General features: G+C 40.5%; 1 protein-coding gene across 5 annotated transcripts in view; it reads left to right on the top strand.

Moving 5' to 3' along the window:
• The window catches only part of Lrch1 (leucine rich repeats and calponin homology domain containing 1), a 170,071-nt gene extending 147,811 nt beyond the window's left edge, over positions 1–22,260 (top strand). For 2 of the 5 annotated variants that reach the window (XM_070003215.1, XM_070003212.1), the window contains 2 exons: positions 2,510–2,587; positions 19,596–22,260. In XM_070003215.1, coding sequence (XP_069859316.1) covers positions 2,510–2,587; positions 19,596–19,709 — 192 coding nt within the window. In that variant the 3' untranslated portion in view covers positions 19,710–22,260. Of the gene's footprint in view, positions 1–2,509; positions 2,588–11,607; positions 13,490–13,771; positions 13,888–19,595 lie in introns of those variants that run through there. The other 3 variants (XM_070003214.1, XM_070003211.1, XM_070003213.1) reach the window with 2 other exon arrangements.
• The last annotated feature ends 884 nt before the right edge of the window (positions 22,261–23,144 follow it).

Raw genomic sequence — 23,144 nt, 5'->3', positions numbered from 1 at the left:
TGTGTGTGTGTGTGTGTGTGTGTGTGTGTGTGTGTGTGTGTGTGTGTGTGTGTGTGTGTGTGTGTGTGTGTGTGTGTGTGTGTGTGTGTGTGTGTCTGTGTGTGTGTCTGTGTGTGTCTGTGTGTGTGTGTGTGTCTGTGTGTCTGTGTGTGTGTGTGTCTGTGTGTCTGTGTGTGTGTGTGTGTGTGCATGCAGTTAATTGTTGATAAGAATCCCACAGATTTTCCTGCCTGGTCTGGCTTTGAATGTCCATCCTCAGATGTCAGCCTCCTGAGTAGCTAGGATTACAGGTGTAAGCCACTGGCATCTGGCATGTTGGTTTCTAAGTAAATGACCACTTATACTAGTCAGCCTCTTGCAGCTGTTAGCAGGCCCAGCCCTGATTTGCTCTCCAGGAGGCTCCATACCTGCTGTGCACATATTGGCCCACAGCCCTTTGACACTGCTAGTCCCCAGGTGTCCTCTGCTTCATTGTTTATTGCTTTCTCTCTGTTGAATGGCTGTCATTGTGTGTGTTTGCATGTTCCTTTCCTTGTCACAACCTCGCAGCCATGAGGAGTGATCCTGGATCATACCACGGCTTCCTCTGACTATTGATATGTCCATTCCACTAGAGCTAAATGGCCATGAGGTTTGTTTTTTGGGTTCCACAGTTATATCTTTCACACCAAGTAATGTCATGCACAGAATAAACAAGAAATATGGCTAGCTCTCAACCATCAGCCACCTTTCCCAGCAGGATTGCTGCCACCACTGAGAATTCCAATTTTTCATTCATGAAACTAATATTGGCCTTTGTTTAATCCCAAGTGCAAGGAAGACAGTGATAGACAAAATCTGTGCTATTATCCATTTGCCAGGAGAGTGTACCTTAGGAAAAATGAGTTTAAGAAGGAAACATTGGCCCCTCAATTAGTGTGTTTTTTTAATATAATTAGTGTGTTTTTTCACTCTTTGAGGCAAAACCCTAATGATTGTCCTTGTGACAAGTACTTTTCTACCTGAGGCTAGATAACAATGCTAAGAATAGACTTTCTTTCTTCCAGATATGCGGAATCTTCTTTGTGTAGCTCGAGTGCACTCTCCATTGACTTCTTCTAGGGTGACCTAACTAATTTGAATGTTGTGGGGTACCATCAAAGCTTTAGAGTAGAGCCACTAAACCATAAGAAGTAAATGGAGAAAGATAATTGGCCCAGAGGGTCAGAGACAATTGTAGGGATTTCATGGGAAGAAATGCTTCTTCATGCCCTGATTTGTCTAGAACCTCTTCCTTTGTTATCCCCATGTCCCTCTCTCAGGTCTGCTCTTCCTGTCTGCTCTTCCCGAGCCTTCCTGAAGCCACCCTGCCCTGAGATGGGCATGGGTAGGCAAAGCCACCTAAGCACCTGTTTAGTGCTTCTTTATGTGGCCCATATTAAGAGAGACACAGTGTCTGCTGGAGCCAGCATGGACAGTATTCTCACCTCCCAACCATGTCGTTCCTTAGGGCTTGGAGGCAAGCCTCTTCTTCTTAGAATAAATACTACACAGATTTATACTTTAATGATGATTGATTTGTGTCCTCAATTTCCTTCTATCACGTATAACAAGGATGAGAGAAGACTGTATAAAACACAACTTCTGGAACTACAACTTGTAGCTTGAGTAGTAGAATACCAGCCATGAACAAACAAACAAACAAGCAAGCAAAAAAGCACAGCAAGAGTACAAGGCCTTGAGTTCAAGTTCTATCCCTGGCACAGAAAAAAAAAAGGGAAAGAAGGAGGGAGATGGAGGAAATGACAGAAAGAAAGAAGGAAGGGAGAAAGGGAAGGAGGGGGAGAGAGGGAGGTTAGAAGGAAAGGAAGGAAAAGAAATAACATGACTTCTGCACAAGATTATTATGTGCTTGTTTTCCTCAGGAAATCAATAGCACAGTATCAGAATTCATCAAGAAAGTTTGAAATTTATCATGTCAAAACTAGAGAGTATAAATCAGATGTGTCAAAACTAGAGAGTATGAATCAGATATACCTGTTATCCTTCACCTTCAAGGTCTGAAAAGAAGGTCACTTGGTTATTAGAAGCTGTGGGGGGTTAGCTTTGGGTTAAGTCCTGTTTTTATTGCTATTTATTTTGCTGCATCTTTCTGGTTAAATCTGACATTTGCATGACTTCTATGTTAATTAACCTGGTGGATTTGATGTATTTGTTTTGGATGGATCATGTTTATGGTATATTTTTTGGTGAATTAAAGTAAGTTATACAGCAGCATGATCCCATAAAATGTGTATATGTGTATGCACATGCATGTATATACATGCCTATCTTTGTGTGCAGAAAAATTAGCATATAACATGGATGTACACATAGGTATACATGCATACACACATAATTATACATATACATATAGGCACTCAAACATGTACACACACCATGTCTGGATATAAACCACAGCATTCGGGGTTTTAATAAAATCTTGTAATTATTATTTTAATATGCTATTTCTCTATGTTTGCATTTGTAGCCCAAACTTAGCATGGCCAAATGCAGAAGAAATGTGGAAAATTTCTTGGAGGCATGCCGGAAACTAGGAGTACCAGAGGTAACATCAAACTTAATTCAATGAACCATATTTTAAAATAAACCTGTACTATATGTGTTTGAAATGTTGAATACAGGTAAAGCTTTGTGTCTCTCATTTAGTCTTCCTTTCTCAAGGAATCATTTTGGATACATTATACAATGTTTTAATTTAACTTGTTCTAGTGCGTGAAATTAAAATGGTTTTATTATTGCAGGTTCAATTCTGAGGCTTTCTCTCTTTAGGGAAAGTAATTTCCTTAAGGTTTTAAAATCAATGTGAAATTCCAAACTTAAAAGAGAATCAGTCGGCCTGATTGGATGGCATCAGTAGATTCTCTTAAGAGCAGAAGTGGCCGAGGTTGCATGACCTGGGATCAGGTAGCATTGGGAGGCTTGGAGAGTGGGTGATAGCAGCTGATTGCTTCCTATCCCAGCCGCTTAAGCAGAGGCCCATAGTTGCCTACTAATTGCTGGCTTTAATTCCCAGTAGTTGCATTTTGAGTGTATGAATCAAACTAATCAGTGTCGAAAGTAGTGTCTTATTGTTATTAATACAAGTAATAATTATTATTATGCATTGATTTATAAGTGATTCATGATTTATATTTACAGTTTCTCCTTCTAATTTGTTCATTTGGCAATTCTCCATAGCCATTCTAACCATACAATTGGTTACTTGTTCATATGCCCAGATGTTTGATTCTCAGGCTTTTAAGACTTAATGTTAGGAACCTAAAATGGTTTCATAAGGTAACATGAGTCCACTCTGTGAATTTGGGGGTAGTAGCCATTTACACTGAAAAGTTTCTCATTTGTGGAAAACAGAAATAAATACAAATTCTCTTTCTTAGGATTTCTCTTTCCTTTTTTAAACTATATTTTTACTATCTTTAGGTAGTTGTACAAAAGAGTTACTATTCAATAAATCAGTTCATAAATGCAGTACATCTTGATCAATACCAGCCTTTCTATCATTCTCTCCCTCCCTGTCAATCCCTCCCACCAATTTTTCTAACTTCATTGGTTAGGCATTGGATGTCATTACTGCCTTTGTTCCTCCCTTTCATTCATCTGCCCCCCTTTCCTTGACCTCACACATACATGGATGAAGCAACTTTTAAAACTCTATCATGAAAAACTCTTTGAGTGTCATCTGAAATTGATTTCAATATAAACCAATTCAGCCATAGGAGTTGAACTGATCAAGGTCTTTTTTCCTCTGTGTTCCTATATGTCCCTTTCTTCTTTCTTTTTTCTCATATTTCTTTCTTTACTTCCTTCATTATCTTTTAGCAAAGAGGTCTGCAGTTCAGAGTAGTGGCCTGATTCTAGTTTTCTGGTTTTTTGTTTTTGTTTTTTTGAGGGAAAGAGGTGTTCTATTAAATCAGTATCAAACAAAAGGAATTTATACATTGTGAAAAAAATATATAATCTTATAAAATGGACCAATTCTTCTTTCAACAGTATTGATCTGTATGTTGATATCGTATTGTCCATTCTTGACTTGAAATACTCATTAGAACACACACTTCCCCTAATAATTTGATTCTGCTGGGGGCAGGTAAGATTCCCTTGTGTGAATGAGAACTTTATGGCAGGTTTCAGGTGGTAGATTATTTGGTCTGCACTAAAACTACTAAGTCATGACCTATCACCCTGGCATTATTTCAGCTCCTCACAGGTTTTTAGCTACAGTGGTAAAAAATGAAAAGAGAATGTCCTTACCCATTTACAGTGAGTAAGGATTGTTAACTCAAAAAGGAAATTGAATCACCATAAAAATGCAGGTCAGGGTGTATCATAAATTCTGCCCCTGGCATTGGCTGCCCGGCATCAGTAGCAGCTCCTAACTCCAAAGAAAGTCAAAATAGAAAAACCAAATGACCTGTCTTGCACTATGCTTAGTAACAAGTATATTTTGGAAGTTACTTTTGAGGTTTTAAGTACTTTTTCAAGTCTACCGGGTGCATGTGAGTATGTACATATATAGCCATCCTGATGGATACTTCAGTAGCATTCTAGTTGTAGTGAGAGTTACTTTTAGACCATACCTACTAGAAAAAAAAATGTATGAGCAGTTAGACACCAGTAGCTGATGCCTGTAAATAAGCTACTCAGGTAACTGATCCTTGGTTCAAAGCCAGTCCAGGCAAGAAAGTCCATGAGACTCTGCCCTCCAGTTAATCACCAAAAATCCAAAAGTGGAGCTGTGGTTCATGTGGTAGAGTGCTAGCCTCTAGCCACATAAGCACATGTGTGCATGGGGACACACACACACACACACACACACACACACGCACACACACACGCGCACACACACACACACACACACACACACACACACACACACACACACTGAACAGTTAGAATTTCTTAGAATATTATTAAGAGGAAGGAATACCCCAGTGGAAACCACCCACCAATTCTCAATTGGAAGGTAACTGGCAATTTGTCCTGATGGCATATTTGAATCTTATAGAAGGCACAACACATGTGTGCATGGACACACACACACACACACACACACACACACACACACACACACACACACACACACACACACACACACACACACACACACACACACACACACACACACACACACACACACTCTCTGAACAGTTAGAATTTCTTAGAATATTATTAAGAGGAAGGAATACCCCAGTGGAAATCCAGCAATTCTCAATTGGAAGGTAACTGGCAATTTGTCTTGATGGCATATTTGAATCTTATAGAAGGCACAAGGAAGTTTCCAGTCAGGAATGGGTCACCACTCTAAGAATGGGTTGCCATGTGGTGGAGACAGATGAGCTCTTCCCTCTTAGATAAGCATGCTTCTTTCACGTCTTAATGAGGTGCTGGTTGAATGTCTTATCTGGCTCACTGGGACTGATGATTTACACTAGAACGACAGTTGTTTCACAGGGGTTCTTGGAGAAGTTTCCTATCTACAATTAAACATTTTAATAAAATAGTACTGGGCCAGGGTTTGCTCAAGCCACCTAACTGCAAACCCCAGTACTGCTGACAGCAACGATAAGAGTTGGGTGCTGGTGGCTCATGCCTGCAATCCTTAGCTACTCAGGAGGCTCAGATCTGAGGATCACAATTTGAAGCTAGCCAAGGCAGAAAAGTCCATGAGACATAAAAATTAATCAGCAGACAGTTTGAAGTAGAGCTGTGGCTGAAGTGGTAGAATGCCAGCTTTGTTAAAAAAAAAAAAAAGGATAGTACACAGGTGCTACATTCAAGCTCCAGTGTCAGTGCATGCATGTGTGCGCATATGTGTGCGTGCGTGCACACACACACACATGCATGCATGCATGCATGCATGCACGCATAGATAGGACAATAGGACGAATAGCATTACTTTTTTTCTGTTGAATCAGATGTTTGGGTAACACACATCCACTGATTTCCCTGTAATCAACATAGGTAATGTTCTGTAAGTTGTAAGCTTCTTCTTTCTTTTCCTTCCACACTACTTTCATATACATAAGCTAACTCAGACTTTGAATTCTGCATTCTATATGCTAAAATAGCCTTTGTTAGAGGCATCAACTCAAACTGCACATTCAGGTAAGCAGTTCATGCAATTATATTAGGAGCATGGGGACCGATACAAGGAGCTAAGGAGATCTAGTTTCAGTATTACGTGTAAAGTCCTATAAGAGGATGGGAGCAATTTTAAAGTTGTCTCGATGATGATAGTTTATTGTATTTCCTTACATGAGCAAAATCACAGAGATTTCCATCAGGACTGGTGATCTTTCATGAAACATTTATGTGTGATTCAGCAGCTGGAACCACACAACTGGTCTGTGGTTAGTTGAATATCCAGGAAATGTGTCCACACAGGACGTGGTAGGTTAGCCCCTAAATATACTGAATAAACAGTTGAGGGAAGTGGGCAAGACTGTCCCGCATGGAATGTTGAGCTAACTATTTACAATGGAGGGGAGGCGCGGTATTGCAGTGGTGTGAGGTGTGGCTTTTCTATCCATGTGGCTTCTTGTGGGGGGGTGGGGGCATGTTGAGTTTTGTAGGCAGGGCAAGGACTGTCATATACCTTTTGGAGGCTGATGCTGGCTTGGTGACATGATGCAACTATCTTTGATTTCTGTGTGGGCTCCAACTTGGTCTCCTGAAAGGCATTGATGGCTCCTAGATCTTCAGGACAAGGTCTTTGTATCACCCAACAATCTAAGCCTGGGTACATGAAGCTATTTATGGACATCTGAGCTTCCCTTGCCAATTCTCTGCCCCTTTGGTCCTTCATGGCCTCTGATTCGTGGTTGGCTATTGACCTAAATTTAGGGAAGTTTTATGATTCTCAATATTCTCTTAGGGTGAGAGAAGCCTATGATTTATGAAGCTTTGAAGGTATTAGAAACTGGGCACTTGTGTGTGAGCCTAGTTATTCAGGAGGCCAAGATCAGAGGATTGCAGTTTAAATACAGATGAGACAGGAAAGTCCATGAAACTCTTACTTTCCAATGAACCACTGAGAAGTTGGAAGTAGAGCTGTGGCTCTAAGTGCTAACCTTAAGGGCAAAAAAAGCTCAAGGAGAGTGCATAGGCTCTGAGTTCAAACCCCAGGAATAGTGGCATGTCATGAGCATGCATGAATACACGTGTGGACACACATATACTTTTAGAAAAATGAAAGCCAGATGCTGGTGGCTCACACTTATAATCCTGGCTACTCAGGAAGCTAAAATCTAGGATTACAGTTCAAAGCCAACCTGGGCAGCAAGATAATAATGTGAGATTCTTTTATAGCTTTTTTTCCCCCAAGAGCTGATGACTAAACTCAGGGCCTTGTATTTGCTAGGCAAGTGCTCTTCCACTGAGCTAAAAAAAAAGTGGGGGTGGTGGTGCACGCAAAAGAGCACCAGCTTTGACTGAAAAAGTTAAGGTAGAGCACAAGGCCCTGAGTTCAAGCCTCTACTGGCACCTGGCACACACACACATACACACGTGCACACACACACACACATACACACGTGCACACACACACATACACACACACACACACACACACACCAACATATTAGAAAACATTGATTTGGTTTCCCAGGGAATGTTTTCTACCCAGTTTTAAGGAAGTAGCTTTGGTCTCAGAACTCTGTAGGAATATGGCCCTTCATGTGACAGTCTTGCTGTTTAGATTAGTGGGGAACACTAGCTGTCTCGTCCTTCCTCTGTTACTGTTTCCAGGGAGACAGCGGCACAGGATGGGTCTCAGTTGGTCAATGCCACAGACATCATTGCAGTTGGTGGCTCCTCCTGTCTGCCTAGCAACCTCAGGTCCCTTCACTACCACAGGAGGTGATAGGAGGGTGATGGGTTTTCATTCACATTGGCAAAGGCAAACCAGTGGGGTCCCTCAGCTTCTGTACCAGGCAAGTGGAGTTAACAATAAAACCCTAGAGTATGTTCCCGTGCTAACCATGATTATGTAATGTCAATGTAATTGTAGCTGAGTTTCTCTGCTGTTTCGTGGTTTGCATACCTGTACTTTTGTATTTTGAGATTTTCTACTTGAAAGTAACAGTACTGAGTTTCCTAGGTTGTACCCATTGTTAGGATTTAGGAAATGACACTTACTCACTTGGAGAATCAGGATTTTTGTTGTTGAAAAGATACACTGTGTATATTGAAGCTTCTGTTTTATTTTCACCTTGGGGAGAAGTAAGTTCCTTATCCTCTTTAAGCGTATGCCTCTTTTTGCTCCAAACTGATGACTTTCATATCAGTTTTGGGGCGGGGGGGGGTGTTAAGGTGTGGGTGAGATTGTTGTTACAATGTTTGTTTTAATTTTAAATTTATATTGTTTAATTTTAAGGTTGAATAATCAGAGATGCAGACTGGCAAGCTTAGTATTACAAAGTTTCCAAATTCATAATTCATTAAAAAAGAGCACATCTGTAGCATGTAAAATCTGCTATCTTGTATGCATTTACTGTTTGGGTGAGAATTCTTTCCCAATGCCTACCTCTTGGTCACCTTAGGTCACTGGTCTGATGGCTTTTCTGTGTGGTTGGTTGAGAACAAACCATTTTAGAAGCAGCATCTTAAAAAAAGGTTTTAAATTATATTTGTAAATAAGTTAGCTTACCTGTATTAGAGCTACCTTCCAAATCCATAAAGTTAGCACTTTATCATTATATATTTGGAGAAGATTGAAAATCTGTCTCTGCCTTTCTTGTCTTTCTTATAAAAAATTGGGGCTTTAAATCTTTCAAAGTGACTGACTGTCAATGTAACTATGCTGATATTTTGAGATTTAAAAAGTTTAAGCATATCGACCTCAAATTAAGATTATATTTCAATAAAAATAAAATAAATAAATTAGAATTATATTTCAGTAAATAAGTTCCAGATAAGGTTAGCTGTTATAAGTTAGACAGTATGACACTCAGAACATCTATAAAAACAAGGCCCATTGCCAGATATGTCCACATTTTCTGTGTATTTCCATATTACTTGGGAAAATGGATGCAATATTTAATAGTATTTCAGTCCCGTACTTGTGTTCTCTCTTGATCACTTGACCTTGATGGACTGACTTTTGTTCTCCATGACCAAAATTAGCATCTGTATTTGCCTCTGAAGATTCTGAGTGAATTAACTGGGGTTTTCAAGTAGTTTCAGAAGTAGCAAATGCTCTTTAAAGACATGGTAAAATTCTTCTTTAAACTCTAAAATTTTTATGCCTTTTTTGCATTGTCCAATTTTCATTTTCAGAGAGAAATAAAGTCAAACCCTAAATCCCTCTCATTAAGGTGGAATTGCAGAAATCACACAAGTCCGAAAGTCTCCAGCTCCCTTAGGAATTTCAGCCACATAGACATCGTGGTCCCTTTGCCAGGGCTGGAGCCGATGACCTGAGCCCTGGGGCCGAAGCAGAGAGCAGTGCTCAAGCAGTCCACATGGCAGCCTACTCCACACATTCATTATCATGCTTCAGATTGTTGCCAACCTGCTGGCTTAGAATCACTCATTTTCCTTGAGAGGTCCTCAATTAATTTAAACCACATAGCGGTGATTCTAGGCCCTATCAGAGTTTATTTACACCCAGCTTCTCTGCCTTGGTGGAATGGTTACATGGATGACAAGAATAATCTGTGATAGAGCTTTTGGGGGAGTGTACCCCTGAGGGTACTTCATGCCTGAATACACACCCTGAAATCGGCAGCAATGCGCTAGTCAGGCCTTGGATGGTACTCTCAGGGTGGGGACCAAACATGCTTCATGGGGTTCTGAGAAATGTCTTGAATACTCACTGGAGATGCAGTGGTTTCCTTTTAATATGGAAATATTACAGTTTACATGTAAGCCTTCTTTCTATCTTACATCTGTTTTGTTTAGGTCAAATCAACACTGCAGGCACTGTTGGCTCACACCTGTAATCCTAGCTACACAGGAGGCTGAGATCTGAGGATTAAGGCTTGAAGCCAATCCGAGCAGACAAACCAAAGAGTCCCTTATCTCTAACTAAGCAGCAAAAAGCTGAAAGTGGAGCTGTGACTCAAATCATAGAGTGCTAGGCATGAACTAAACCTGAGTTCCAGTCCCAGTACTGGCACGTATGTGCACGTGACACGCAACATGTTCCCCAGTGAAATTCACTCTCTGTAGTTGTTTTAATTTTGGGGAGAACTCTTAACAATAGAATTGGATTGATACCTCCAGATCCTTTGAGAAAACACGCAAGATCTGGATGATCTGTTAAACTTCAAAACTCTTTTGGTAACAGGATCTCTACTTTCAGAAAGAAAGAAACAAATGGTTGTAGATTTACTCAATTCACCCGCTTGCCTGAGAGCTTGTGTGAGGGTGGGGGCAACTTCAGAAGAAACTTCAGGACAAACTTCTTCAGAATCACTTACTCTGATTTGTATCTGCCTCGAAGAAATGTGAAAATGTGCACACTTGAAACTATCTTGCTGAGTGTGGACATGAAACGGCATTCATGGGGATAGCTCACAAATATTTCAATCCTTATTTAATGTGAAAGTAAAACCTCAAATTTTCTTTCTTATTCCACACTGCCATGATCATCATTGCTAGTTTTAAGCTCCACAGTTTAAAGTTGTGGTCCAGCAAATCTGTGAGTAAGTAAACCACTTACTTCCTGGCGGCAGTGGGCTGTGAGGTCAACTCCAAAGGCTAAGTCTCTAAGTCTTGCTTTCAGTTAAGTAGGTGTTTGGCCTGACTGTTAAGGGTAAAACACGGAAGCCCAGATCCTGTACCAAATCCGTGTAGGAGTGCTGTTCCTCTAACTGTACTCTAACTCCAGAAACTTTCTCCATACTTAAATGTATATTTGCAAAAATAGGAAAGTTAATGCACTTTGTGACATATGTAAGGAATAGCATTCTCCAGTTCACCAGTAGTCCTCAAATGAGCACAAATAATATATATATATATGAATTAACTTTTGGAGCAAAATACTCAGTTTGTATACATCTAGGGAAGTACATGAATGAAGCGAATAGTAAGGCTGGTGGTCATGCTGGTGCATGCCTGTAATCCTAGCACTTGAGAGGTTGAGGCAGGAGGATTTCCAGTATGAGGCCTAGCTTACATGAACAAGATCCTTTCTGGAAAAAAATAAAACAAAGGATTAAATCGTCAATTTTTTTAATGTTTTTCCTTTAGCAAGGTTAAGTCCTAAACATCCCAAGTGCAAACTTCTTTTTATAGCCTCGGGGAGCAAATGACACGGCTTGAATATGAAACTCTTTGAAGCCCAGAAGGGTGTAAAACTATAGAATGTTCTGTCCCTCCCGGGGCTATTGGAGGTCAAGGATCTCTCCGCTCTGTTTCCAGAAAGCGAATTGGGTATCCTATTTTTCTTTTGTAACCAATTAAAGATCTTTGGTGGTGGGAAAAGGGGTTTAACTGGTTGAAATACAGGGTTACTTCCGCCACTTGCACGAAACCTAATTGTGTGCTGCTTTCCAGCTGTCCTTGGGTGTATATTTAATCATCTCCACTCTCTTTCTGTTCTAACGGCTGCCCTCGGAATAGGCTGACCTCTGCTCTCCGTATGACATCCTGCGGTCGGATTTTCATCACATTCGAAAGACTGTTGACACTCTGCTGGCCCTCGGGGAGAAACCCCCACAACCAACTTCTGCCCTCCGCTCTCGAGACCTAATAGGCTTCTGTCTTATCCACATTCTCTTTGTAGTGCTGGTCTATATGGCTTACCGCTGGAATGTTCTGTCTGTCTAAGGCCTGCATGTGCATCCACACGCTCTGAGCTGGCTCCCTGCCCCATCCCAGGCTCCTCCCTCCGAGCCTTTGCTTTGCACACTTTATGCCTCTCATTTCTTCAGCAATCTCTGAATTGTGAAGCTGAACGTTTAGCAGTCACCTTTTTTTTTTTTTTCCAGAAGCACAAACTTGGTGTAATAGGCAGTTCCCATTCAGTAACTTCTTGCACTGACTGAAAAAAATAACAGCGACAGCAAAGTGTGTCCATACAGTCCCTCATCCACAGGGTGTGGCACCGCTGCCTGCTTCCTCTTTTCCCATGAGCATCTGCTGCCCCTGGGTAGGAGGATGAAGGCTCCAGGACAGGCACAGATGTACTTGATACATGAAAATCTAGCCATTCACCTCCAGTCCTAATTCAGGACTGGTCACTTGAGCTGTAGATGAATCAGGAGACAGGAAGCTAATATTTTGATCTATATTAATCCTTAGGAATACCATGGTTGATCAAGGGAGAAGTGTGATCTGGAAAATGACTGCTTGGCTGGCCAGTTATCTTCCTTCCAGTTTCCTGCAAAGGGAACTGTGAAGGGCAGGAAAGGGGGCTGGCTGCCAACTCCCACGCTCTGCCTGGCAAGAGAGCTCCAGGGAAGGAAGCACTTTCCTGTTAGGGCGCCACCTGGAGGATGTGCAGACACTCGCCAGTTTCCATGTTTTTCATGTGCTCCTCCTTAGGTCACTCTGAGACTGTCAGAAAAGTGTTTCCCAGAAAGGATTTCTATTTTTGAACACTGTAATGGATCGTGTTTGCTTTTTTATTTGGTCACATCACATAGTAACTGCAGGTCCAGAATGTAATACAATTGACTGTATTCATTTTCAAATAAAGCCATGAGTCATGGAACATTCTTGGTCCTGGGCCTTGGGTCATTGTAGCAGGAGCCAATAATAAGATTGCTCTTATTTTGGAAGAATGTAGATTCTGTAATTACTTGAAATCTCTATTTACTTTTGATTTTGAAGATAAAAAACTAGCAAACGGCTTTATTCTGTCAGTTTAAAAGGTTATATATAAACTCTCTCTGCTTTTGGAGCAATGTGATGAGCTTGTAATGGAAATAATAAAACCTGTTAGTCTTACATAAACCAGACATTCCTGAATTGTGAGATGCCTTTCTCCCTTATGAGAAAGCCTGATTCAAGGTCAAGCCAGTCTTCACTGTGCTTCGTTTTGTATCCAGTTTGCCAAATGCTGCTTCCTTGTTTGGGAAGATGATGGAGTTCCTTTCCCTGAGATAAATGTCTGGTTTACAAAGATGCAGACAGTCCTCAGAGCTACTAAGAAGATACTCTTATTTTTCTGAATGTTTTCATGAATCTATGGAAAATGAGATTATGAAGACTCCATATAGTGAAGATAATATATTTATAAAGATCCCTTGGTGCTAAGTCAGGTCAGATTTTTTTTAAAAAAAGAAGTCTTTAATGAAAAGATGTTATCTGAGCATTTTCCTTCTGACTTTGTTGGTGGAATACAGGGTATGTGGACATTGTCTAAACTCAGTTCTGTCTATACAACCCAGTGATGTACTGAATTGCCCGTGGTGCTACCTTCTTGTACTCTTTAATCTGTAACAATAAAATTCCTTTGTACAATATCTGATGAGCACCATAAGTTACTTAATAAACATTTTGGGTGATTCTTCTAAGTTGTTATTGGCCCATTGATACATTTATTCATGTGTATCCAAGTTAGCTGTCAGTGTTTTCATTCTGTTCAGTTCTGTCATACATTTAGTTCTTTTCTTTCTTTGTTTCCTGTTTAATTTTGTACTGGTACTTAGGGCTTGAATGCAGGGTCTGGGTGCTGTCCCTGAGATTTTTTGCTGAAGGCTAGCATGCTACCACCTAAGCCACAGCTCTACTTCCAAGCTTCTTTTTAAATGGTCAGCACTGGGTTTTTTCTCCTTTATAGGAAGAAAACAAGAAGGAAAGAGAATGTTCACTAAAGTTCACTTGGTTGCCACTTGAAAGAACACACTATTTTATTGATATAAACCCTGGGTGGGAACAATCAATATAAGATTAATTGTGAGTATTGAATTGACATAGTTCTCTGACTATGTATATGCTTATTTCTCATCATCCAAAGAAGATTCTGTGAATGCACTTTAAATTTTTATGTCATTAATTTTTTTGTATCCTAACATGTTGCCATTTGTGGGATATGTTGGTTCCTATTATTTCATTAAGTAGTATGGTAATAGTATGATGAAATAGCTATTGCTTTAAAGTTTCTTTTTGAAATCACCATTTTTGTTCCCTTTACTCCACTTCCTCCAGTTCTCCACTCCTGTCAGGATTTCCAACATCTGTGTGGGCTAATTTGTAATAGTTACTTTTATTTATGGATATCTGGCTCATGTGTATTTCATTTTCCTTATTGGAAAAAAAAACTCTGCCAAACTTCCAAATGAGACAATTGAGTAACATTTTTTACCAATAGAAGTAGGAAAACAAAGACACTTTGGTATCCCAATATGGTTTGTTTTGAAAATAATGAATGGCTTGGATTATCTCTAAAATCTGCACTTTTCCCCACCTGAGATATAATAAATGGTGTTTCACCTAGGAGGAATATGAGGCTGATACATGAAAATTCCAGGAGTCTGATAGTGAGAAAGTAGTGAAGATTAGCTGGGGAATACTTTTTGTTTGGTGCTAAGGATTGTTAACCCAAGGCATTGCATATATCTAGCACACGTTCTGTGGCTCTGTGGGCACATTAAGCTATACCCTTCCCCTCCTACCCCCCACCCCCCGCAGAGAATATTTTAATATGGCTTCATTCCAAGAGATTTGATCTTTAAAGTTGGGCTTCAGATTTCTGAATTGTCAGTAAACTAGTTTACTGACTGTAGAATTCTTCTTAAGTTTATCTGGATCTAGTCCCTTGGTTTGTTAGAACACATTTGTCCATTCTTGTTCATGTGATCATTTTTCCTGTGCTGGATGAGCACTCTGTACTAGGCCTTTTTAGGAAGCTCTGGGAATAACCGTAGTCACTCACGGTCCAGTTCTTAAGCTTTCGGTGTATACCAGGGGCCAGCAAGTTTTGTTGCTTTTATTTTGCTTTATCTTTTGTTTTAAAGGCCCAGATAGCAAGTATATTCAGTCCTTGTAGACTCTGTTGCAATTATTCAGCTTGTTTTCGTAGCATAATGCAGCCACAGAACATACGTAAATGAATGGGTATGCTTGTCTGCCAGTATAACTTTATTGACAGAGTTAGGCTATGAGCTGGATTAGGCTGAAGGTCATAGTTTGTCGACCTTTGTTCTAGTAGATCCTTAAGAAAAAAAGAAAAATTCAGTGAGAAGGACCTAGGATGGGTACAGCACCTGTGCAACATATGGAAAGAGGAATCTGACCCTAATGGGCCAGGCATGGCCATGCAGGCCACCTGAGATGGTGGTGCTTCACTAAGATTAGAAGATGTGTAGAAATAACCAGCAGAGGAGGAAGAAATTGCAGGGAAGGCATTCCCGTGTGTGAAGAGCAAAGTGTTCTAGGGAGAGAAAACACGAGAGGGGTGGAGAGCCGTTCTTTCTCTGCCAGTGGCCATTTGGATATGATAACATCATTTGAGGGCCATACAAAATGATCAATACAGGGAAGCAGACCTCAAGAAGCCAACCAAATGATTTCAGGGGTCTTAAATGGCCTGAGGACCAAATGTTCCCCCACTTCTACCTAGTGGCCTGGCTGATAATAATGAAAGACTCAAGAGAAAGGTGAGAAGACATCTTCAGCTATAAGAATCAACATGTTCTACATCGTTAAGGATTATTACTCAATGACAGAGCTGGCACTGAAGCCCTCCTCCATGAAAATAATACATAGTTTCAAGGCTTAAATAACATAGCTCCAGAGCTTTACATTCATGAAAATGACTGGACCAAAGAAACTGTAATGGGCTGAGTGGCTTCCTAAAATGAAGTCACTGAACAAAAGTCTGGGAGCATGAGCTTAGAGATAAAGGCCAGCCAGCAATGAGGGTAATTCAGCCTGCTCCCAAGAGCTTTCTCCACTAGGATAAGATGTCTGCCTCTTCCTAGGACTGCCATGTTTTATATGCAAAGTTTTGTTTTCATCTGCTAGTTTTCTTAATGACCTCCACTCTCACCACAATATTCTGGCCACCTCTGGGTGCCCGTAGGGGGTCCTAATGTAAAGAGAAAGGCTGGAAGAATGTCTTCTTGCTTTACAGTTGGTCCCAGATGGGTGAAGGTTAGATTTAGGGTTTGTCAACCTTAAGATGATGTAAAAGCAATAGACAAGCCTTCTGTCTTTCCCTGTCAGTGATGATTCCCCCACAAATTACATGAGATAGTTGACACTGGATATGAGTCAGGCTTTATGTTCGTTGCCCAATTGTAGGCTAATATAATATTGTTCTGTGCATGTTTGAGGTAGTAGGTTGGGCTCAGCTTTGATGTTGGCCAGTAGATTTAGGTATATTTTCAACTTAAGGGAAGTATTAGGCTGTGACTCTGCCCCCCAGTTGCTGGGGTACATTTGCACTCCTTATGACTAACCATAGAGTTAAAACAGAGTATCTTGGACTCTAAATGTATTCTAGGAGTGCAGAGACCAGGATGGTAAAAGATGCTGGCTAGAAAAACATGGACCTGAGAGAGGGTGATCTTAACAAAATCTGTGAAGTGTGTGAATATGCTTTTGATAGGAGGCAGAGGCCTTAGCCCTTCCCTTCTATGATCACCCTTTACCAAAAGTTCTGCTGAACCAACACTAATTGGTGACACTGGCTAATTCTTGGAGGAACCAGGCCATTCTCCAGCAATGTCAGCAGAGACTGGGCTATGGACCATGACTCTAGAATTCATGCACACTTGGATTAGATATCAGAAAACAGAACTTGAGAATCAAAATACCTTGTTCATTGTCTTACATTAATCCCTTGTCTTAAAATTCATATTTTTGTGCCATATTTTATTGGTCTCAGTATTTTTCTTGTTGAGTCATATGAAGCCCTTTGTACTTTGATACAAATACTTGTACACTAGTGTTTCACTAGACTGATTTTTTTTTTAATTTTTATTGTTAAGATGTTGTACGGAGGGGTTACAGTTACATGACTAAGGCAATGAGTACATTACTTGTTGATCATTGTTACCCCTTCCCTTCCTTGTTGTTGTTCTACTATCCCTTCCCTCCCCTTGATTCTTTTTTTTTTTTTTTGACAAAGAGAAACTTAAATATTTTAGGCAAGGAATGTTTTTTTTTTATCTTTTCTTTGGTAAGTTTTTAATATTCCTCTTAGAAAATCTTTCCCCATCCATTTGTCAGAGAAATACTAAATATTCACGTTCATTGAGAACACTTTTTTTGCATTTAAATTTGAACTTACCTTGAAATCGTTTTTAGTACATAAAGTGAAGATTTATCTTCCTTCCAAAAAAATAGTTGACATCAGGAGCTTAATTATAGTGGGTATTTCCTATCCAGATGTTAAGCTAGGGAAGCCATAAGAGAGTGAAGACATGGCCCTGTCCCTTGGCAAACAAATGTGGGCATTGACACCTGACTGCAGACACCCCCTCACTGTGCCCCAAAGGATGACTCACCATTTCCTCCTGAAATGACCCATTGGCTCACAGCTCAGAACTAACCACCTTCCTTTCTTTGGTTGGCTTTTAGCCACTCTGTTAGTGAGCACAGTAAACTTACATGCTCTCCTGACACACTGCTGACCCTGTCTGGAGCCACAGCAGCTACATGAAGTCATGCTCAAAACTGAGCGTTAATGAATCAGCCGACTTACGTCTTGGGGTCTGGAGTCAAGACTGAGATGTTTAAGGCCTATGGTTCAAATTTGAGATTTTCTGATTAGCAAAAGTCAAGGAAAAGCCTGGGGAGAGAAGAAGTATGAAGAAGAGGAAGAAGAGGAGGATGGTGGTGGTGCAAGATCCGCTGACATTTTGACCCAGTGAAATAGCTCATTGGAGATAACATGCATGTCTTTGAAGTTCTTCTTAAGATTGTGTGGTCGTTTGGGGAGTCTAGCACATGGGCAGCAGCAGGAAGGACTGTTTCCTCAGCAGGTATCATGTGAAAGGAAGCACTCCTGTGCCTGGCATTTGGCTTAATGGAAAATCACCACCTAGGCTTGATGCAGACCCCACTTAAACTCTCCGTGACAACAGTGCAGTGAGCCTTCAAGAGGAAGGAATGCCCGTTGTGTGACAACCTGTTATGTTCAGTAAAAGAATCCAGGTGTAGAACGACAGATGCCACATGATCCCACTTATATGATGGATCTAAGGGTAGTGATCTCTTAGGAGTGGCTAAAAAAATAGCATGGTGGTGACCAAGGGCTGGGGCCAGGAGATGTTGGTGAAAGGATAAAAACTATCATCAGTTAAATAGGATAATTAAGTTCAGGAAATCCATTGAACACCATGGCAATTCCAGTGAATAACAATGTATTCTTGAAATTGATGAGCTGGGAATGTATTTCAGTAGAAGAGCATTTACCTAGTACACACGAGGTGCTGGGTTGGATCCCTAACTCCTCAAAAACAATAAATAAATAAAAATTGCTAAGAGAATCTGGGCACCACTGGCTCAGGCCTGTCATCTTTGCTATTCAGGAGGCTGAGATCTGAGGACCATGGTTCAAAGTCAGCCTAGGCAGAAAAGTCTGTGAGACTTTTTATCTCCAGTTGACCACAAAAAGCCCAAAGTGGTTCAAGTGGTAGAGTACTAGTCTTGAGCACAAAAGCTCAGGTCAGCAACCAGGCCCATAGTTCAAGCTCCAGGACTGACCAAAAATAAAATTGCTAAAAGAGTAGGTTGTAAGTATTCTCACTGGAAAAAAAATGTACATGAGGTAATGGATAGTTAATTGTCCATTAAATTAAGAAAAATAAACTGGTGACCACCAGGCAGTAGAGGACCCATGATTGTCATTCACAGTGGAATGTTCTTCCTAACAAGGAGACAGACTTACAAGAGGAGCCCCTTATAGATGACATCAAAGCAGAGCCAAATGCCAACGACATAAAATTCCTTCATCAAGGTTATCGTATATCACTGTGTGGAACCCTAAAGGCTTTGCATACAAAAGTGACTTGTGTTGTTTATTTTCCTTGAATTATATGAACTGGACATTCCCCGAGAGCCAAAATGCACCCTGAGGAACTAGTAGAGCATGTGTGTCTTTGACAGTTTTATGAAAGAGCCTGAAAAGAGAAAGAGCTATTGAGAACGGTGGTTAACATTACTTATGGGTAATATATGCATAAACCTTTATGAAAAGATGCTAAATGCCCAGCATGGCTGCATTGCAGAGATCACAGGACATAAAACCATGAAACCAGAGCTTAGGCTCAGTATAATGGTGTGGTCTGTTCACATGAGTACTTGAGTTCCTTTTAGATGTGTTAACTTTAGAAGAATGGAAGCTATTGTTATTCCTGTCATGTGGTTCTAGTGGACCTGGTAGTTATTTATTATGAGACTTTTCCTCCATATTTAGATCTGTTGCAGATCTGTTCAGAGTAGTAAGCAACATTTCTGGAACATTACCCCATTCATTGTTTGCCTGCAAACGCAAAAAGAAGCCTTTTCCCTGAGTTGGCCCAGCAAGGGAAGGAACACAGACCAGGGAGCTCCCACAGGTCTGTGATGGTGTGCCAGTCCCATTGGTGATGGAGCGAGGTTTTACTGTTAAATTGGATCATCTAAACATTGGTGTTTTGTTCTTTTCCTTTTAGGAAAAACTATGTCTGCCCCATCACATCCTGGAAGAGAAAGGCCTGGTCAAAGTGGGCATCACCGTCCAAGCATTACTCGATGTCACCACTGTCACCAAGGCTCTGTTCACATGAGACCAACCTTCTCCTCTGAGTTGACTCAGACTCTTCCTCCATCAGGGATCCTGGACTGGGCTCCTGGTATCCATTGCTTCCTCTTCCCCACTCTCCGCCTGTCATTCCTGACTCTAGTTGCATGGACAAGGTTTTCGGCCAAAGGGAGGATTTTAACCCCTTTCAGAGCTGACCTTGGCTTCCAAGGCTGAGACTTGACAGGGATTCATCTGGAAGCCAGATGGGGGGAGGCTGGTGGATAACTAAGTTAGCACATCATTGCCTTTTTCAACCTCCTACATCCCTTCCACACTCACCAACTGCCATTACCAAAACAATGCCAAGCACAACTGTTACACAGCAAGATGCATCTGTTTTATTAAAGCCAAACTTGTTACAGATTGAGTGGGGGGAGGGGGGGCGGGAGGAGGAGACACAATCAGGTTTTTATTCCCCACCAAATTCGTCAAGATGTTTCTTGAGACCATTGCCTTTTCAAAAGCTATTTTCGACATACAAAATATTTATATAAATATTATTTATTAGTGAGTTGTTATTCATCCTTTGGATGCAAATTGTAAATTAGGAAACTATTTTATTACTGCTTTTTTGTGGTTAAACACTTTATTTTAATATTATAAATATTGAGTTATTTTCTATCTTCTTTGGTGTGTAGTAGTTGTAGCAGTAATCATGTTCCCTGGTGTCTGTAACTCAGAGAAGAAAAATTGAAGCAAAAAGCAAAACAAAACAAAAACCAGGTGCTTCTATTACAAAGAACTGTTTTCTGGGGAGGCATTCTTTATACTTTGGTTTGTGGAACATTGGTCTTATTTATATTTTTGCATTCCATGCAGTTGCCTACATTCCAGCAGCCTTGTTGTCCCCCCATGTAATGAACTGACTGAAATCAAGAGAGCACCCCAAAGTTATTTGTAAATAGCTGTGATGGGAAAAAAGACATATTAAACTTGAAGAAAAAAAATGTGAACAATTACTATTTTTTTTGATTTATAACTTCTTTTGCTATGCACAAAACATTCAACTTGTAACACCAAGAAGTAAGCAGTGTTAACATGATGAACCTCCAAACATGATGTTGCACTGTAACTTGGGTAATTAAAGAGAGTCTGGTACCAAAGGTAGATAATGAGGAAAAGGTATGGGAAAGTGGAAGTGAGTGAAAGTTGTTTTAAGGGAAATTTGGGCTGAATGGTCAAAAATGGCTTTAGGCATGGAAGATCTGGGTTAGTACTGCCAGTTGTGAGAGGAGGAAATGATGCTGAGAAGCAGATGTGCCTGTTAGTTAGAGTTTAGTTGGCGGTTTGCACAGTAGTTCCGCCAACACTGCAAGATTCATGATTTCTGGGGTGCAGCCTCAGAAGTGAGTAATGCATCCGTGAGCTGATGGGCAGCTTCAGCCCCCAGCCCCCTACCCCCACCCCAGATCAGGGTCAAAAAAAGGACACGTAAGTAGAGTATGTGAGGCTGAGTGGCCAGGGAGGGAACAAGGTTAAACACTACAGGACTAAAGAAGACCTAGCCAAGGGGAGGAAACGTCCATGTGGGTCTGGGAATTTTCCCAGAAGGCATAGCAACTCAGGCTGGGCAGTAACACACCTGTATATGTGCTACAGTGACAGATAGCTCAAAGTCCTGTTAGTGCTGACTGTACTTTCACTACTGAAAAGCCATAGGAAGTTTCTAGAGCAGCAGTAGCCACCAAGTGTCAACATGAAGGTGAATGCAGAAGAGAAGACATGAGGAAGACGTGCACATTGACACCAACATCCATCAGCCAATGCCTTGGAAACTTAGATTGGCAGCTAGCAATTATTTCCTATCAAATGTACTGTGCACTTTAACCTAACTTAAATATATTAGAATATTTTCCTGTATTGTCAAATCCTTTAAGAATGTAAAGACAAAAGGCATTTTGAAAGAAGAGTGTATACAATGGAAGCGACCTTCAGAAGTCAGTTCTCTAAATAAGAATTTAGACTGCTGGCTGTACCTTCCTGGGCATTCTGATTAAAGTGTCCGGAAATATTTTTTATATGTATATATTGGCAACCAGAGGCTCTGTAATCATTGTTTTCAGAGATTTTTCTTTCAAAATTAAACTGTTTCTTTTGATACTCATTTTCAGTACTTTCTTGAAGTTGGCTGTATAATACAAATGGTTTTGGTAGTGTGTAAAATGGCTTTTCATTGCAATTCTTTTACAGCTAAGATGTCTTTATGATCCTTGTACACTGTTTATATGTGCAATAAAATGTGCATGGCTGGCAGACTGTACCATAAGCAGGCAGAATGTATATAGTGCTGCATCCTTCCTTTTATTTAACAGCCATTAAAACTTTGAATTTGTACAAATCATCTGACTCACCCATCTGATGTAAAGGCTGGCTGGCACTTATCACACAAAACTTAGGACATCATTGCTGAAAGAGATTGTGTATGGGTGTGTATGTGTGTGCGCACGCACGCGCGTGCGTGTGCAGAAGCAATATATACTATATATAATAGTGGAAAGTGTATATATGTAAATAAAACTATCCATATATGTATATATATATATATATATATATATGTATACACACACACATTCCTCTTCTCCCACATGCACAGTAGCTCTTCTCCAAGTTTTTGTTTTTCATGATTTGTTATTCATGGTCTTCCCCAGTCCAAAAATACCAGTAGTAGTCTTGGTTTGGTTTGGTTTTATGTGCTGGTACTAGTGCTTGAAGTCAGGGCCAGGTACTCTTGCTTGGCGTTTTTATTCAAGGCTGCACTCTTCCACTTGAGTCACACCTCCACTTCCAGCTTTTTCCTGGTTAATCAGTCATCAGGGTATCATGAATTTGTCTCCCTGGACTGGCTTCAAATTGTGATCTTCAGATCTCAGCCTTTTGAGTAGCTAAGAATACAGGCATGAGCTACCAGTGTCTGGCTTTGATTGTGTTGAGAGGTTACATTCCTTCACATTTCTCTATGACTGCTATTTGAATTTATTGTTAGAATTACTATTATTGTTAGTTTCTTCATGTAATTTATAAATTAGAATATGTATATACTAATATATCAATGATAATCTAATCATATGATATTCTAATCTATATCTATCTGTCTATGATTCAGTACTACCCGCAGTTTCAAGTATTTACTGGGAACAGATTCCTCATGGATAAGGGAGTGTTACCCATGCATGTGTGTGCACATGTGTGTATGTGCACACAATTATCATCCTTTTCTCCCAAACTTCACCTTCCCTGGAAGCTTACAACATGCATATAGCAGAAGCAAACTTGCTATGTTGAGATTGGGGCAGGGATGGAAGTGGAGATTGAGGATTCCCATGTATCCCATGGTCATACTTCCAGACACATCTTGGAGGATGCCTTAGTTCCTTAGTTCATGCTGTAAAAATTGTAGCATCGGGTCCTCACACCTCAA

This window comes from Dipodomys merriami, unplaced genomic scaffold (genome assembly GCF_024711535.1).
Source record: "Dipodomys merriami isolate MVZ:Mamm:240054 unplaced genomic scaffold, mDipMer1.0.p SCAF_6, whole genome shotgun sequence".
NCBI classification, from domain to species: Eukaryota; Metazoa; Chordata; class Mammalia; order Rodentia; family Heteromyidae; genus Dipodomys; species Dipodomys merriami.
Note: the sequence above shows the minus strand (reverse complement) of the source record. Positions and strands in the feature narration are given on the sequence as shown.